The 19,886-nt window shown below is 44.6% G+C and overlaps 1 protein-coding gene across 1 annotated transcript in view; it reads right to left on the minus strand.

The window, feature by feature from the left end:
- Positions 1 to 2,774: 2,774 nt before the first annotated feature.
- The window catches only part of LOC135919174 (cell adhesion molecule Dscam1-like), a 283,407-nt gene continuing 266,295 nt past the window's right edge, over positions 2,775 to 19,886 (minus strand). Inside the window, 3 exon segments of the mRNA XM_070536458.1 lie at positions 2,775 to 4,558; positions 9,854 to 9,984; positions 14,705 to 14,843. Of these exon segments, the coding sequence (XP_070392559.1) occupies positions 4,485 to 4,558; positions 9,854 to 9,984; positions 14,705 to 14,843 (344 nt within the window). The 3' untranslated portion in view covers positions 2,775 to 4,484.

Raw genomic sequence — 19,886 nt, forward strand, 5'->3', positions numbered from 1 at the left:
ATGCATCACACTTTTATGAACTGGCGGAATTGGCGGTCAAATCTCAAACAAAGAAAGCATTTCGATGTGCATGCATGTTAATGCTCCTTTTGGATGATCTATTCCTTGCCTGAATTAGATGAAGTCGCAATACACGTCTCCTACTTCTTTGGCAAGTGGAAACTATAGAAATTGTGGGAGCAGAACAACAGTGCCGTCTGCCGTAAAGCATGGCGCATGCCATGTTTCGCGCATAGTTCAAGATTTCAACTTCATGGTGTCGCCGGCGCCATTTTTCCTTTACAAGGAAATTCTACCCGATCTGCCAGGTTCTGTTGTAAGCGGATGCCTATAGGCAAGTAATACACTGGACTGCGGTATTAAATCGTGTCCGCTACGAAATGGCAGTGCGAACGAGCCAGCGTTTTAGCCAAAAGAGGCGTGCATACCACTCGGGGCGCCCGTATTTTGATCGAGATGTCACACCACTAGACTATGAAGTGGCCGCACACCTAGGGACAGTTCAGTGAAGTTGGGGGCTTCTGGTCCCTGTGGCCTAGGTACATCCTCTTTCTATGTCATCATCCTCCCTCATCGCACCTTTATGTTCCCGTTCCCCCTCCCCCTGTGCAGAGTAGCAGGCAGAGCGCGCTAGCTCAGGCCGACCTCTTTGCCTTCTTTCAAATAAATTATCTCTCTTTCTTTCTCATGAGTGCTCTAAGGAAGGTTTAATAACACGTTATTAAAATCGTTACTATATTCGTTATTAAATGTTCGTGCAAGCGGCCCTCCAGGTTGCACATGGTTTCTACCCTGCACTGGGGCTGAGGGAAGCGGGGAAAGAAGAAGAAGGAAAGAAAGAAAGGAAGAAGTGAATGAAGAACAAGGAATGCGCGCACACTCATAGCAGTGTTTACCGTGCTATCAGGGGCTGTGGCAGAGTTCAGTCGACTTCAAAAAGTGCACCAATGCTCTTGTGGCCCGCAAGCGCGGAATACGGTCATGGCCATAGTTCCAGCATTTTTTTCTTTGATGAGTGCTCTGTCGCCCCGTCGGCTCAAAGCAGCACGTAATCTCTGTCCTTCATTGTCCAAAGAGGGCCAGTAAAGTCCGATATGTCGGAGCAAGCAATCACAAGCGCTGCTGGAGGCACTGTCCATCGTGTATATATATACGAAAAGAGTATGCCTTCATAAAGACGAGACCCAATCACGAGCGACACAATAAAGCTTGTCGCATCGAGATAGACCAGGCGGTAGTTGAAGCTGCAATGAAGCGTCAAGAGAATGCATTCATGTGTTCGCACATTCCGGTTGATGAGTTCTAAATTGTCACGCTTCACCAGGCCTTCACAATGACACGGCGACAGACTGGATGTGGTTTATCGTTCGATTGAAGTGAACAGAGATGCACTCATAGGCATTACTTTGTGGACTGAAACTTTGTGCTATCATAAGCCAGCACCTTGGGGCGCAGAGCTGCCTGCTGCGCGACAACTGCAGTGGTGCTGGTGGCCAAAGTTAGGTGGCCTGACGACGACGTGATAGGGACTACGATTCGAGGTCGAATGCAATCACCATCATCATGTTCAATCTGACGGGCAAACACAGCAGCCTAAATTGGGGTCCTTTAACTGTTTTGACATTAAAATATACACTTCCCTTGAGTAAAGCCCAGAACACTAATTAAAGATCAATTTCACCAAGAGCTCACAGAACCAACGTCACATGTTTTAATGAACCATCTTTTATAAACAATGTACATATTACAGCATATCAACGTTATACATGCTTTCTGTGACACAAATGGAAAGGCACCATTGCGTGTTCCTGAATTTTGTAGACCGATTGCGTTCAGAAAGAAAATTAACAAACGCGTGATCTCTATGATAGGGAATTGTGGCGACTGTAGTTATGGTCGTGTTCAAAAGAACGTGGGTCATTCTGGAAAAACACAGAAAGTCAGCCGCAAGATTTCAAACGCCCAAACTTCACTACGATGACCAAGTGGGCAGTGCAACACGGTGACGTTTCAATGACTAGACGTCAACGACAATGGATGGTATGCCTCGTTGCAATGTTTCCATAACTAGACTTGCCTTACGATGCGGAACGTTTTCGAAGGGCAGTTTTTTACCTCTAAAATGACGCAGCACATGTTCGTACACTTTCCACAGTAGAACAAGAAAAAGCGGCTTATAAAGAATTTCCGTAAGAAATGTGTTGAATGAGGAAGGAACCGAAATAGCATTCTAATTGTGCTGCCGAAAAGTGAACAGTGAGTTTTATGAAAAGAAACATGAAAGTTATTGTCTTAAGATTAAAGAAATGTTTTTTTATCACCTTTGTTTCATCTTTTTTTTTCCGTTTCTACGAATTCCTGCAGCTGTTACCTTTTCTACTTGCCTTCGCCAAGACGATAATGACCATAAATCCCCCTGGCCAAGCTTTCACTTCGGGGATAGATGCTTAACAGGATGTTGCCCCATCAAAATACAAAGAACTGTAAAATAGTTGCCATATTTAGTGAAAAACATTTCGCTAAAGGTGAGTCTACAATGTTGTCTATCGTCGCTTTGCGACTAGAAGCACAAAGAAATCAAAACAGGAGAAAGCATAGTTTAGTATTTTAAGCATGCGATGTTGAAGAAATGACATAAAAAAAGCCGGCATAAGCGCGCATGCGTTGTATCATCATCTGATGCAATACAAATTGTACACATTTGTTTTTTTTGATTAAGCTATAAAAATTGTGGTGACCCCCCCCCCCCATTTCTCCTCAGAACATGGCTCAATTTAATTACAAGATGCCTCATTCACTCTCGATAAATTGATTCCAAGCAATGCTATTGTGTAGTATATAAAATTTTATGACACACCTAAGAACCCGACCACACACGGATTTAATGTTTCTCGGCGGCATGTTTTTCATCATAGGCATATACATTTTCAATTATGCTCCAGCTTTGAATTACTTCTTTTTTTAACTCGCCTCCCTGAAGCATTAGGTGATAGACAAAGATATAAATAAACAAAAATTAGACGTCGTTTAGGCATACGTCGGCTTATTTTCGCGGTAATAGGGTACCTGGCCGTATCAGAAAGCTCGAGCAAGAACCGTGACCTATTTTTTACCTGCAAAATAGAGACAAAATTACAGCGGTGCCCACTGCTATAACGCTTGGCGTTCCCGTTGCCGGGATGCTGAAAACGCAAGGGCAACACTCTTCTGCAAAATGAATTTTCCAAATCACTTTACTGTAAATGCTGCCTCTGCGTACGATGTCAACAAATGCAACAAATGGCAAGACAACATCATAAATACGTTAACACTCGTGAACAAAGCGCACAATGTTTTAGGCTGTTAATGTGTGCTGGCACAAGTCATTGTAAGCGCGTCCTTAGGGTTTCGATCTCCAATCTCGCACTGGTACATTGCGTGTGCATAACGGCAGGGTACAATTTTTGGGGCTGTTGACACTGACGGTCAGCGATGAGTCTATAATGATTGGCAGTTTTCAAGGATAGAAACAGCTTGCTAACAGCGCTAACCACCAAGTCCGGCATCAACATGTCGTAATAAAGAAGAACAACAGGCTTCCTTCTGGTTCACACAAGACTACAAATAATGATCGCACAAAAAGAACGTGATATTTGAGCAGAACAGTTGGTGAAAGAAATTTCACAGAGATCTTTCCAGTTTCGATAGCCCTAACACATGATATATTTTAACGCGGAAGATGTGCGGGGAGCGGAAATTCCTCTCGCTTCTTCTATATGTTCTGCACATAAAATGTACGGAAATGCCATCTCTGACTTGCAGTCCAACACATCACTTTACGTGAGACACACGATCTTTTTCTACATAATCGTTCATGTGCTTCTGGTAAGTTTTACAAACGTTGAAACGTCCAACAACAAACTGTGAACAAGCTCAGCACCTTGTGCTTGAGTTACCGGTTTTTTGTTTCTTGTGTCTTGTTTTTACAAGGGGGCGCGCTGTCACGTCGTCTTTATGGAAGCACAACAGATGACCCAACGCTGGCAAGCAAGCGCAAAGCTCCAGGCGGCGCTGTAGTGTTCCTCGCTCACTCCGTAAGGGTCGCTTTGAACAGTGAAATACGATAAAAACACACGTCCGCTCAGTGGAATCGGTTAAACGCGGCGTCTCAACAACGTTCACAAACTTCACAGAAGTACTTTTTTGATTCTCTTCGTCATTGTTCTTTTTTCTTTCTCTGGCCGTGGACACAGGACCCGTCGACGGCTCTAGTGCAAACCACTCGACCACTTGCACTCACTTATCACAGTAGTTGTTCACGAGTGAGCACATTGTATGCAGTACGACGTTCAAGTCGCGTGCACTAGCACGTCCATCTGCTTGAGCTGAAGCATCCGTCTGGGGGATTTCTCCTGGGTGCAGTTTTAAGACGCTGGAACCGGGCGACACTCGGGCAACGACCGATGATCTCTCATCCATATGCACGGTCACTTCAGCTCGAGGTCTCAGTGGTACGTCACGTAGGACACGGCGTGCGCGGGTCTCGTCTTTCCGTACTGCACGAGCGAGAGGTTTCGACCTGCAGATGAGATAAAACAGGAGCGCACTTTCAAAACTTCAGGGCAATGAACTTTGAACGCGATGTGCCTAGAACATTTGTTCACATTTTCGCGACTGCACGACAGCAATGTATAGACTGTAGTATAGAACATCTAGCTCACTCATATCACCCCCACATTGAGCTCGAGACGTCGTGGTGGAGCTGTTTTAGACGTTGCTGGCATGTTCTTACTCTATTTGAAGTTTTGTGGGTGTTGAAGTTTCTGTGCATACTCTCGGAGAATACCGGCTCCACCAGCTGCAGCTCCAAAGGAGTCATTGTGTCAATTCTTGTCATAGCAGTGTTGGGCTACGCATTCTTTAACAGATTGTACCATTCTTTTATTGCTCTGGAACACGGGGTACTTGGTAACGTAGGGCTATCAATGAGCCATTTTATTCACAATACGTCACAGGCTCCTAATCGGAGCATTGTGTAAGGGGGCCATTAACATGGTAATTATGACATCTGGGGACAAATACAGAAGAAAAGACACATATGTGCAGTAAAAAGCGAAGCCACCGTGAAAAAAAACAAGGCAGCATGACACGCGAAATATAATTTAAGCGCATTGTTATTTGTTTGAGCGCATTTTTTGTTTAGCACAATCAGCTGAGTCGGTAGGATAATTTTTCATCCCTACGAAATCTCCTGCCGTACACCTGATGTGACAGTTTCTGCTAGTGCCGCGACTTTTATTGAAGAAATTGAAGGGCGGCTGGAGGCAAGACTTGCTCCTAAAAACAAGTGTCACTCCTGCTTCTGAATTATTTATTTACTCGACACTAAGTTAAACACCCTAGAAATATAGCATCAAATGTTGCCATGTAATGATAATATGCGAGTAACATTTATATGAACTGAGAAAAGTACTTGCAGCCATTTAGTTATGTCATTAAAATTCGGACTTAATATTGAGAATTTCAGACAACTCCGCAGTTACAGGTTGAGCTGTGACAAGTTTTCTCCGTGCGTCTGGACAACAGATAAAACTACTAGTTTTACTCCGCATAGCTATGTACTAATTTGCTATCGCAATCAATGACTCACCTTTCGGGTGAAATTGCGACTTTTTTCAAGTATACGCAATGAATGCGTGTTTTTTTACATATCCATTCGACCCACTGCATGTGAAAATTTGGGGCCGAATTTTTTCGAAGGACTTGTTGCAGGCTGGCTTCCTCGACTAATCCTACATTCACGATCACTATCGTCTACTTCTTCCTAGAACCTCCGTAGCTTAAGAACCCAGTCAGAAATATCTCTGGAACAAAATTAAGAAAGATGTGATTTCGAGGGATATTAAGGCGTAAGACTTTCTAGGCTCATGGTGAAGTTTGTGTCAGCAGACCTGACCACCGGAGTGTCCGCCGAAGCGTCATCACGCTATATCAAGACAGATTAAAGACAGATTAAAGAATGAAAAATGATTGATAGTGACAGTTAGTGAATTGTAATGTTATAATAGAGAATGGTCGAGGTTAATAATTTCTAGTAATGACTAATAATGACTGAGAATGACTCCGAAATGTCCAATGTGTGTAAGGCGACTTGTAATGACCACAATTGATTAGAAATGATTAAAACGTCTAGTAACGAGTAGTAATTACTAATAATGACTGAAATGACTTGTAATGACTAGTAATGAGTATGAAATGACCAATATGTCTAACGACAACTTGTAACTACTACAATTGATTAGATATGACTAAAATGCTTAGTAATGACCAGTAATGGCTAAAATATAAGAAGGAAACCGAAATAGGTAAAGAGAAATGAGTGAAGAGCAAGAGGCAAACATAAGAAGGTAAACAAAAGAAGTAAAACAAAGAAAGAAACACAAGGAACGAAGAAAGAAGAAATAGGTGAAGAGAAGAAGGAAAAAGAAAAACAACGAAGAAAAAGAGGAAAAGAAAAGAAGCCAAAGAGATGAGGAGGCACAGAGAAAGAGGCGAATGATAACAGGAGGAAGAGTAGGCTTTCTTCGTTCACCTCCTAAGAGAGATCTTAGGAGACCCTGTAATTTTTTTTCGTCAGCCAGCTACCTTCGATACTATTTCTGCTGTCACACTTTGCCTGGGGTGCTTCTCACTAATAGCTCTAGTGTACCAAACATAAGAATGCGCGGATAAATGTGGCCCTTTGGCCCACATACGCAAATGTTTTCGCTTGCCGAAACTATTTGTAACTGACAGGCAATCATTACTAATGATGAGTTCTTTGTCCTGGCAGGCTAGTTCCTGTTCTTACGAGGTTTGTATGAACTACTTTAGAAGTATTAGCGCACAACCCGCATTTACAAAAACGTTGATACGCTAGAACTCTTCGTTGGAGCAGTGCCACCCAAACGTTAGATGTTAAATTTGCGAAGGTGACCGGCCAATGGCATATAGTATCTACGAACGTATCAGATAGTATCTTAGTAGTTTGAAAGAAGTTCGGCCTCTGCAATCTAACGTTTACCATGGCTGGGTAACTGTTATGAAGGAGAAGAATATCAGAGAAATAAAACAGGCTGTCTCCTAGCCACATACGGTCTAGCAGCCGAGCAGTCTAGCGGAGTCATGAAAAGCAGCTGAAGAAAACTTGGCCAGAAACACACCTTCTGTGTGTGCTTTTATTTCCTACATAATTCACTAGCGTTTGCTGTCTTGTTTATTTCACTCCTGCTCGACGAACAGTCCGCTCCTTGCGTTTATATAGCAGAAGCGCGTTTGCCATGCATCCGTCTTTCTTTGAGAGCGCTTAAAGATACTTCTGTCAACGTTGTCGCATGCATTGTTATTTCGATAGCAATTATATGGACAATCCAAACGAATTTTCGGCATCATCATCTTCGTGAGGTTCCGTATATACCATCTAGGTATATGTATGCTATATGCCATGCTATATGACAAGCGGTATATGCGGTTTATATTGCCACACCATTCTACCACTAAGGATGCTCTTGCAAGCGCTAACATACCTGACAAAATTATTTAAAATTTTGATAATACAGCCTACGAGCAAATGTCATGAAACAAAATACCGACACTGCATGCCTTCTATTTCTAATCGTCTCATACTTAACTTTTTAAAATGCGAGACAATAACAGATCTAAAACCTGAAAATTATGTAATTTTATTGGCGCGGCTGTGTACTATACCTCCGTGATCTACCTCGGAAGGAGATTTGAAACATACCCGCTACGGCGAAGTGGTAGTAACTAGCTAAGAAATACGTTGGCTTTAAATAAATAAAACTGTCCGATGGCAGGATTCAAACAGACGACCCCTAGCACAGCAGTACGTGTTCAGTTAGTCAGATTACGTGTACTTGAATTTATACTGCCACTAACCTGCCATGGTTGCTCAGTGGCTATGGTCTTGGGCTGCTGCGCACGAGGTCGTGGGATCGAATCCCGGCCACGGCAACCGCATTTCGATGGGGGCTAAATGCGACCACGCCCGTGTACTTAGGTTTAGGTGCACGTTAAAGAATCCCAGGTGGTCGAAATTTCCGAAGCCCTCCACTACGGCGTGCCTCATAATCAGGAAGTGGTTTTGACACGTGAAACCCCAGAATTTAATTAATCGGACTGCCACTACAGTTTCGAGTCTTACACTTTGTGCAATATTCTGACAGGTTGCTATCGCATTCATTGCTTCGCCCTTATGATGATACTATGATATTTTCGTCAGTATTCTGAATATTGACACTGCAGAACTCTTGATTATTCTCATCTGTGTGGCTTTCGTATTACACCACTCCGCTGTGGAATCAAATAACCATTAAATTAAGAACGCTGAATGCTGGACCCGTTCGTTCATATTTGACAAATTGTATAGCGACAACTACAAAGCCAACACTACATACTGAATTAATTTTTTGTGCTTCTTTTTAGTGGTGTTGCCAACGCTAGAGTGTGATAGGGGGTGATAAGCTTTTCTAGTTTTGTTTTATTTATTACTTCGTGTGAGAATAATTTCGATTCTGCCTGCCTATATTCCACACCTGAAACTCTCCTTTACAGTTTATTTATGAGAAACGAATAATAAGCAGTACAACTCGGAACAGGGACAATGAGATATATTGAAATCAGAGGAGTTACTCGTTTACTCACGGTTTTACTGCTTTTACATATTAGCCACAGTGGATGCACAATAAAGCACATGTGACCTTCCTAGTTGTGTAGTTAAACATACGTGGGGTATTGTGCATAATAAAAAAACATAAAATTTCATACTAGAAATTACTGGAAAAAACTGTTGAACTGAGATTGTTCTGCTACCACGGGAATGACATTTAACACATGGATTTGTGGGATATTCGTGCTTCTGGCATCATGCGTTCTGGCAGCGTTATTTACTAAGCTCTCTGTGCCTTCACGGACCATTTCTCAAGCAATCATTTTTTAATGCGAAGCATTCTTTGCGAACTCCAGCCACTTCGAATCTATCCGTCCGTCCGTGCATCCGTGCTGTCATCCGACTCTTGCCTCTGATTCTCGCGTACTACCTGTGCCTAGCCAGAAGGCGCGTGTAAGAAGATCCGAGTATGTCGGCTTCGGAACAACAGATGGTGCTTTCCTCCTTACGAACAGCGATTCAAAAGCAAATTTCCCACCCCATGCATGCCAACCACTCCTGAAGCTCACAAAGAAGCAGTTGGAAGACCGCAGCTTCGTCGAGAAATGCGTCAACTCGGACATTGCGTTCTCCAGATGTTTACTTGAACATTTAGAGCATGGCATGCGACTTGGGTACTACTTGGCGCAGAGGAACGGCACAATGATCGAGCAGCTATGAAAATTCGCGCTCTTTCTTACCCTCGGTATGCGTGAACTCCACAACGAGCATCTGCTCGAAGTAATCGAGAAAGTAGAAGAGCATGTTCAGGTGCTCCGACGCAGGGTCGGCGCTTTAACCAGCTACCTGCAAAATGCTTCGCATAACTTCGATTACTATAGTGCGTGGCATTTGGATAGCCTTTCTTTTTTTTCGTATCAAAACGCAATAGACAGAAAAATATTGAGCATATACATAATCACTGCTAAATGTTCCATAAATAACGCAATACCTTGTTGCTAATGATAACGTTGCAAAGTTACAAAACTGTTTAAAACAAGATGGGCGACGTTTAGGTAAAACTATTAACTAACCATCATTCCCATACTACACATCAGCGCCTGGGCACCCTCTACTAAGTTTTGTAGGAAACTCGGTGGTCCCACCAAGCACGAAAAGGCAAAGAACAAAACAAAAGAATACGGCTTTGTAACCAGAGTGACATACCCTTTTTAGAATATATCTGAAAGTCTCGGTCGCATTCGGCTTCAGACATTTCTAAGTTCTCCGACGTGGCAGTGTTGCCTTCAAACGGCCGGTTCTCCCCTTCATCCAGGTTGCTGTCCTCGTCAGAGATCCTGCAGTATACAAATTTTTATTATCTTTTAAACCGAACCGTCTAATGCTACAAGCATCACTTTGCACGAACTAGCATACACCAGAAAAGTTGTGCTTAAAGAAATCACGAGCAAGAACGAAGGAAGAGGCTACAGCTATTGCAATATAACTATAAATTGTATCAGGTTTAAATTTTTAAATTTTGAAGGAATGTGAGGGAAATTTTTCATGACATGAAAACGAAAGAATAAACACTGGTAAAGTATGGGAGTCACTAAAAATTACGGAAATTTCGCTCGCTCAAAATAACACCCAACGTAATATTGTCACGTAGTAGTGAGGGGGAAGAAAGCAGCAGCAAAACTGCGAATGACGAAACTAGCGTTTTATTGGGCGAACTTGCGCCCTCAAAAACAGGCTACACTCAAAGAACGGCGACAGCGGCGAACACAGTCGGTGATCCTCGCAAATCTGATCAGCTGATTAAGCGTGTCGGCTTTTATACATCATTCGTCGGAGGTTCCAAAGTAATCGCTAATGCCCACGTGTCTTCCAGAAAGTTCTACTCCATTCGCGTCGCGCATACATGAAATTAGATTACACAAGGTTCGGTGACAACAGAAAGCAAAAAGAACCATCGATAATACTCGAGTAACCCCCGACACGCGCGGATGCGGCCCGCGCTGAGCGACAAAATTTGTAAGACGGTGAAAAGCGGTCACTCGAAAAAGGCAAACGAGTATACGGGTCAATATTCGCAATTACATTAAGAAAACTGGAAGCCGTTGAATCAAGAGAGAGCAGGTGCAGAGAGCGGATGCATGTGGGCGTCCACCTGGTACTTCTCTGTACCGGCGATGGTTATACTTCCTATAATGCCGTAACACCGCCTTTTCGGCATCTAGGCTAAATACAGTTATAGCTTTGCTAAAATTTCCCAGGCCCTCGTACTACACCTGATATATTCTGAAGCGATAACATTACCAGTATCAGCCAGCCCATGCCTTTGATTGGACAGTCTCCACAATCTGTCACCTGTATTTGGAGTAAGCACCAGTCGTGAAGGTCGGCGGCTGTTCAGTATAATGCTATCGCATTTTCTTAGAAACTTGGAGAAGAAACAGTGATTTTCGACTTAAGAATGAAATCTGCGCTCACATTCCCAAAAAGCTGTTACACTGTCGTAGGATCAAATCCTAGCTAATTGTTATGCTGGACATAATATTACCGAAGGCGGCCTGCTCATGGTGAAGACCACATATGAGCGGAAATCTTTGTGCATACGCCCCCTGACTCCTAACATCGTCGAATTATTTTGTCATCCATCATCCTTAATGTTATAACAAAAAACGGAGACGTAGGCGGTGATGGACTGTTGAACTAGAGTTTTTTGCACAAAAGAAAATTAGGCTGTTTGCTTTTAGGTAACGTCCTTGCCGGTGTTGCCTTATGCAAACATGGCATTGTCAACCAACTCTTATCGCTTCACACTTCCATGTGTAGCATAATAGGCAAGAAAAGCAACCCAAGATGCGGTTCCATGTTCCGCACAGCAAAGCAGCAGAAAATGACGTGCTGTTTCTGCATTTGCGTTGCAAGACAGCATCGTTTCTAGGCAACACACTCACACAGACGTAAGAACAATGCTGCAGTAGCTAGCGCGTTTGCAATGTATTTGTGGAAGGGCGTGCTTTAGAAGAATCGATTGGTAGTGAGCCATGCGGTCTGTTTATTTCTCTGCTTGTTTGTTAGTGAATTCAACGACACCTATATCCTCATATTCTGTTTGCATTTATAGGTGACACAGTTTGAAAATTATAAAGAAATGAAAAAAAAGAGAGAAGGACTAAAAGATGCGTGTCCGCTGTCCGCTGCTGTCGAAGGTACTCAACTGCTTCTAAATTTGTAAGCAGGGCCAGTATTCACTCAAAGCTCTTACGCTAAAATTCTTTGTAATATTCCGGCTAATCATAACTTTCAACATATCAATAATGAAGGCAAATGGCCAATCGCCAATAACGCGTACGAAATTTGAGCTTTGTTAATTTGGCTCCAAGTCGAATGTTATGTGTAACTGTGTGAACAGTCGAATGTTATGTGTAAATAAACTACTAGAAACTTGTCTGTAAAATACTAGACACTTTCTGTAAAGAACGCTAAAGAACAGAGGCGAAAGAGAACTATTTTCACTTTGCAGAAAAATATTCTCTGTAATAATGCAAAGGCAGTATATGTCCCATGAGGCAGAAAAACCGGCATTGTCCGCAACGAGTGGTAACAAAGATCATAATCATGATCTGTAACGTCATCAGCGTCTTGTATGAAGTCAGTAGCATTATAGAATCGAAGTCAGAACAAGTTAGAGTAACTTAAGGTGAAGCAAAGTGTGCGAAGGTGAATTAAAGTCTATGAAGGTGAATTAAATCGGAATAAATTGAATACGATGCATTAAGGCGAATTAAGGTTGGTACAAACTATAGCAAGGTGGATTAAGATGAATTAAGGGTGGTGCAAATTAGAGCAAGGTGGATTAAGGTGAATTAAGGGCGGTACAAATTAGAACAACGTGGATTAAGGTGGACTAAGGTTGGTACAAGTTAGAGCAAGGTGAATTACGGTAGATTAAGGTGGGTACCAATTAGAGTAATGCGGATCAAGGTACAGTAACTTTTCTTCGGCGAGTTGGTGTTTGCTGAACGGTATGGTATTGTAGCGCAAAAAAAAAACAGAAAAATACAGATTCTAAGTGACAGACAGAAGAGCAAGAAAGACGGTGCTACAAGGTGGATTACAATTAAACGCTAGAATTACAATGAAGCGCTGCAATTAAGGTGGATTAACGTGGAGTTGTGAAGAACACGGGACAATGTATGGCGTCACGTATTATGGACATAACCAATTAACTAGACAAAGCATTATGCTTTCGCATTCAACTCATGTAAGGATACTTAAATCATCGTCAAATTTTTTGGGAGGGGGGTTTGCGACATAACAAGTATTCCATTCAAAAACCCAGAGAGACAGCGCAAGCTGAAAATATTCACCGCTTGGGTAAACCATTGCCTTGACTCTGGTTCCGCCTCTTAACTAAAATAATTAAATTTAGCTTCTAAATTCAGCTTCCTGACTAAAGTACATAGGTTACCCATTTCCCATTCAGTATAATATTGTTTACCGATTTCCGTTTGATTTAAGCACTTTGCTAGCTTTTTTGTTGCATGCGTGTAAGAACGAAGGCTTATCCACCTGTAGTCTATACCTCGCACGTTAGGTGGTAAGCACAGGACCTTTACACACAACGGATCATTTCTTGTGACACATTTCGTTGAAGTGTTTAGGCCACGTTCGGCTATTATTTCTTGATGCTCTAGGGATTTTGTTTTGTGGCAAATATCGAACCTTGTTCGAATGCGCAGAATGCGCGCTCACGTGCAAGGCTCTTCGCTACACCACGCAGGGAGCAAGATAACTGAGAAGGTAAAACTTTCCCTTCCCGCCGCGTTCACATAATGTCACGGTTATGCCACGTCCTGCGCTCTGCGAACTGGCGTGCCCGACGCTCCATCTGCAGCAGGCAGTTAAAGAACGTTGCACACTCCGCGCAGGGGCACGAGATTTCACGGTGGGCTGGCACAGTCTCGGAGGTTGGGGCTTCGCGCTCGCGCATCATTTTTGTCAGCAGCGTGCCGAAGCACGTCAAAAGCACGTGCAAAGCGTTGCGGTCACGAACATGGCACAGATAACCAGCTGCGTGGGCGTGGCTTGGATGCACAACTGTGCATGAGCAAGTGACTGGGTGAACAACACTTATTGTTGGGCGAGCTGGTTCATACCGCTGGCTCATACCGCAGACGAGATTCGGCGGCACTCTCGTCATCTTGCTTTGTAATGTGGACGCGAGCCACCGGTTGCGCGGGTGCACGCACGCAGACCGACATTTATCTCGGTGCCATCTACAGCACGCTGCTCCAAACGGGTTTCCTCCTCGTCATATGTGTGACGTTTAATAGCCGTTCACCCGCGCTGGCGCGGATCATTCCTCTCTTTAGTTACCTTCTTCCGTGGTCTTATATATTCAATGGTGCACGTCAAACAAAGTGCAATGTAATCACTAACATAAATGAAAAACTAAACGACATGTAAAAAAAAAAGATCTAAGCATTTTCGACCAGGGATAAGTACAAATTATTAAGACGAATAGAAACTTTGTACGGAATTAACTAATGTTGTCGTTAATGGCGTGACAGAATGTCAAACAGCATTATTGTTTTATTGCACGTAAAGCAACTAAATAGCGGCAAGTAAATAATTTTGCCTCATTTGTATATACGAAACGTTGTACAAGACATCATAATATATAGCCGTCAATCACCTAAGCTATAAAGGCGAATCTTCGCCACGGTTGGCTCTACCGCCTTAGGGTTCTGCCTAATCAGCGAAGATCTGATAAGGCTTATAATTATTTCATATTAAAATTAGTTTGTGTGATCAAGAGAAAATGGTCTCGTAGCATCACATAAAGTACGACAATGTACCGGCTTAGCGCAGGCCGGTGCAAGCTAGTGCATTTGAGCCATGCGCCGAACGTCAGGTACTATAGAGGCAGTGAGGTTAAGGTATGCTTGTTCAGCGAGTCAACGAAAGAACGAATTTCGCAAGTGGACTATGTGCCACGTGTCTCGATAGTTCTATTGTGAAATTTAGCAGAACGATGAACACAGTTTCAACGGTATACGTTACCTCTCTGTAGGTTTCTGCTCGGCCTTTTGTCCATACAAGCTGAAATGCTGCCTGGGTAGCCGATCATACCTTGCTTCGGTTGCGTTGTACGATGCTCGTTCTAGGAGGAGCTCGTCCCAGTGCCCTTCACCATCCGTCGCTGAAAAAAAGGATAAATATCATTAGGTTCAACCTCATAATAGGAGAACGTTTACTAAATGTGGGGCGAGTGTAATCAAGAAATCCAGGGTACAAATTTACAAAGTTGAAGGGAGTCATCCTTGTAGTTTCTTGTTTAGCCTTGTTAAGCAAACGTGATATAAGACAGAATTTCGCCCCCATCTTTGTGTTCTATATTCACGTAGATAGGAAGCATGTCTTCGACTGTTTTGTTCAGGCACTCTCTTAGTCCATTTGTTTGTAGATGGTAAGCTGTTGTCTTTCGATGAGTCGTGAGACTGAGCATCGGAACGTGAGCTAAAGGCGCGCCTGTGAATGCGGTGCCTCGGTCTGTTATGGCGATGGTAGGTGCACCATGTTTCAGAACAACATTCTCAATGAAAAGTCATGCCACCTCTGCTGCTGTGCCTCTCTTGATAGCTTTTGTATCGACGTAGCGAGTAAGATAGTCAGTTGCTACAGTAACCCAGTGGTTACCGTTGTAGAGGTAGGAAGTGGGGCCAAGAGGTCCTTTCTGATCTGGTCAAATGACATCTACGGTATTTGAACGGGTTTTGGCGAATCGGCTGGTTTCGCTGCAGGTGACTTGCGCCACTGACAATCTAGGTCCGCACGTGGTGTTTATGACAACGGGCATTCCTAACCAATAGTAGCTTTGTCGCACTCTGTTCAATGTTCGCGCGCATCCTAAATGCCCAGAAGTGATCTTGTTGTGACATGCATCCAGTACTTTACAACGAAGAGCACTAGGAACGGCGAGCAAATAGCTGGATTCGTTAGAAGATAGTTCATTTTGTATAGAAATTTGTTCCTTATAGAAAACGATGACAATCCTCTCGCGAAAGCCATTGGTACGATCTGAGTTTGTCTGCCCAAAAAAGTAATCAGGCCAAGCAGCTCAGGGTCATCACGTTGTTGTTGTGCAGTGGCAGACGTGTCGAGAAGATCGAGGAATGCTGTCACTTCTTTATCGGAAGAAGGAGCCGACTCTATAGGTAACCCAGACGGGCAGTCGGCGTCAGTATGGCGTTTTCCCGACTTGTACATGATTGTCATGTCAAACTCTTGCTGTCTAAGGCTCCAACGTGCTAATCGCCGGGAGGGATCTTTAAAATTTGTGAGCTAGCAGAGTGAATGATGGTCGCTGATAACTTTGAAGGGGCGACCGTACTAATATGGATGAAATTTTGTAACCGCCCATAAGATGGGGACGCACTCTTTCTCAGTTGTAGAGTAGTTTGCTTCTGTGCGTGAGAGCGTTCTTCTTGCTTAAGCGGTCGCTCTTTCTGTGTCCTCCTGGCACTATACAAGCATGGCCAGAGACAAACATTGCTGGTATCAGTGTGAGGCATTGTAGGAGCTGTCGCGTCAAAGTCGGCACGCACAGGGAGTGTTTGTAAGCTGTTCCGCAAATCGGTCAATGCAGCTTGCTGTTCCTCACCCCATACGAAAGCAACGTCGTCCCTCGTGAGTCGAGTTAACGTCGACGCAATGCGAACAGTCTGGAAAAGGCGCCGATAATATGCGCAGAGGCCCAGAAAGCGCCTGACAGGTTTTTTATCTGAGGGTTCTGAGAGCTGTGCGACAGTGGCAATTTTGTTAGAATCCCGGCGGACACCCGCGTGACGGACGACATGGCCAAGAAACTACAGCTCCTCAAAGCAAAAATGACATTTCTCCGGCTTTAGGGTGAGGCCCGCGGACATTATGACATCGCCGAGATAGACTAAGCAAGTTTTCCACTGCAGCCTCGAAAGCACGGTATCCATATGCCGCTGGAAAGTAGCAGGTGCAGAGCAGAAGCCAAAAGGCAAGACCTTAAATTCGTATAGTCCTCCTGGCATGACGAAAGGGGTATTCTCGCGGTTTGTCGGGTCCACCTCAATTTGCCAATACCCGCTTTTTAACTCCATCGAAGAGAAATAACAAGCGTTTCGAAGCCTATCAAGTGAATCATCTATGCGGGAAAGCGGATACACGCCTTATTTTGTCACCTGATTCAGCTTTCGATAATCCACAGAGAAACGCAGAATGTCGTCCATCTTCTTGACCAAAATGACAGGTGACGCCCAGGGGCTCTTGGAAAGATGAATCACATCGTCTTGAAGCAGTTGGTTTACATGATGTTGTATCGCCTCGCGTTCTTTTAGGGCCACACGATAAAGGTTATGGTGAGTCGGACTCGTTGCGCGCTCTGTGACTATTCGGCGCTTGGTTAGGGACGTCCGGCCAACCCTTGACATCAACGCAAAGTAGTCGTGGAACTCGGCCGGGAGCGTTAGAAGCCGCTCTCACTCGTGTTGCGGTAAAGTAGCGTTTACGTCAAGTACAGGTGCTGGGTCTTGTGCAGAGGCTTCCTCGAGTACTGAAAAGCAGCCACCAACATCAGCGACGTCCTCGGAATAAGCCACAGCCTATTCCGTGGACAGCCCCTTGGTAGGAGCCATCGGTCTGTGGTAAAATTATTTAACAATAGGCTCGTGCCATCTGTGATATTTACGATGACTAGTGCACGGAGATACCGTGAGCAAATAACAACATGGTTAATTGGTCCGCCACTCTTTCACAATCAAACGGTACGTCCCATGCCACCGAAACAAGGATACATGACCGCGGTGGGAGAACCACGTCGTTTTCGATGAGACGAAATGAGTTGTGTTGCGGTGATAAGCAGGGAATCAAATCAGGACTCATAAAGCGTGACCGAGCGGTCTGGGATGTTGAGTATGGTGCCATATTCCCGTAGAAAATTCATGCCTATGATTAAATCTTCACATGTTGAAAGAACCCACCCATGTTGAAAGAATTGACCACCCGCAGCGCTTATAGGGGGTCCTGTCCAGGGCGTTGGTATTTTCTTAAGCTAAACGGCTAGACCTTGACTCATTATGGAATAATCGGCACCAGTGTCGGCTAGGGCTGTCACTTGCTGTCCGTCAACAGAAGCAATAGGATTTGCGCTCAGAATTTTGTCGGTATTCACAATTTCGTTGGTGTCAAGCTTTGTCGGTTTCACGGCGTTCTGCAGCGCAGTTACTGTGGCTTTTTCACCGTCTTGTTGTCGGCCTGCAACCTTATTCTCCGAGGTCGCTGCCGTCAGTTTCCCTCGCGTGGACTGGGTGACCTTCTTCTCCGGAGGTAGGCAACAGGACGTCCATTCGGTGAAGATGAATGAGCAGAGGACGGTGAGCGTCACCGTCGGCCAAAATCGGTCTGGTAATTAGGCAGAGAGTTATGGTTCCGAGTACACGTTACCGGATGACCTGGAAAAGCAGCGTCGTCACGGCATAGCATGTAGTCGTCACAGGTGCGTCGACCGTCAGACGAGAATTGACAAGGTCGGAATGAGGTGTCGCGGTACCAGCAAAAGCGGGCAATATTGCAAATATTGCCGATGCCTCCGCAGTTATACCAGAGAGGGCGCCTGTCCACAGTGCGCCATACGTTTGTTTTCGAATTTGCGGAGGCCTCGAAGCCTCGTCTTGTGGCGGTGACCAGAATGCGGCTGACTCTGGCTGGCGGTAGAACGGGATCGTTTCCTCTGGTGGCGATGACCAAGGTGAGGCACTCGGTGGCTGATGGTGCAACCACACGGGCGTAACAGAGGGTTGACGTTGGAGAGCGTCAGCGTAACTTATGGGACACTGCTCGTGAATAGGATCGCCTGTCGAGAACGCTTGCCTAATTTCATTACGGATGACTTCAGCGACCGACGCTAAGGGTGTGCTCACTACCAATGTCCAGAGCTTCTCAAATTCTTTGCGAAGAATCTCCCGAACTAGGTCATGGAGCGAGTGGTGGTTGCTAACGATCGTTGCGGCGACGTGAATATATAGGAGTGCTGGTGAGCAAGTGATCGCACTGCCTGCCTCTTAGATGGAGTGCGCAATGAATACCAATGGATTCCATTATAAAATAAGCCACGGTACTTTGGAGATTGCTCACAGGTCCGGCGAATAGTTCTTCTTTGAGAAGACGCATAAGGTATTGCAACTTCTTTTCGTCTAGCATGTGAGGGTCAGCACTACAACACTGGAGGATCATGTCCTCGGCAAACATTGCTATGGTTTTGTTCAGTGTCTGGATACGCAAGTCAATTAGTTGCTGGACCCGGTCCCATCGATCGACATTCGCAAATGTTTCAATGAGTGGACGCTGGAAATCATTCCATGTAGCGATGATCTCAAGGTTTTCAAGCCACGTGCGAGCACTACCGTCAAGGGCGAAATAGACGCAGGAGAGATCTTGTTGAACAGTCCCCCCATTGATGTTGGCGGCACGTTCGTACTAGTCAACCCAGTCTTCAAGGTCTTCATGTGCGCCATCATGAAAGTGATCGGGAGCCAGTGGTTGCAGGAGGGTTGCCTGGGATGGACTGTGAAAATAGAGCTGTCTTATAGAACTCGTGGAACCTGCGGTGGGCTGGCAGTCGCCATAGGAAGAGGTAGACAGCGCCCGGGCGAACGTTCCTGTAGAAGGTGAGAGGGATGCACTGGCGTTGTGATTCGAGACGGGCTAGATAAACGGCTCCCAGGAGGAGTCCGGAGCATCAGGCACGCTTGTCTCACACTGCACCTCCACCAGTGTCGCGGTTCAATGCAAACAAGAGACAACAACACGTTGAGCAAGATGGCGGAACGGCCTGTTGAAAAACCACCAGAACAAAGACGTATTTTTCATCTCTCCCTTCCCCTAGTACCACTACATGGAGTCCGCTAAAGCACGTACTGTCAACGTCGTCCACATGTCTACATAGAGCGCTCGTCAATATACACATAGGAAGACTTTTATGTTTTGATGGCATATACCCCTGTAAGCAGCAACGATGCGTATTTACTATATAATTACAGGTACACGGGATTGCATGAAAAGCACGTATGACCATATAGGATAAGGTAGAGAGACAGCACAAAACTGACGGAACATAAGACGAAGAAAAGACAAGCACGGGGCTGTATTCGTCCTTTCTTCGTCTTGTGTTCCCTTAATTTTACGCTGTCCCCCTACTTTCGCACCACGAACG

Source organism: Dermacentor albipictus, chromosome 3, assembly GCF_038994185.2.
Source record: "Dermacentor albipictus isolate Rhodes 1998 colony chromosome 3, USDA_Dalb.pri_finalv2, whole genome shotgun sequence".
NCBI classification, from domain to species: Eukaryota; Metazoa; Arthropoda; class Arachnida; order Ixodida; family Ixodidae; genus Dermacentor; species Dermacentor albipictus.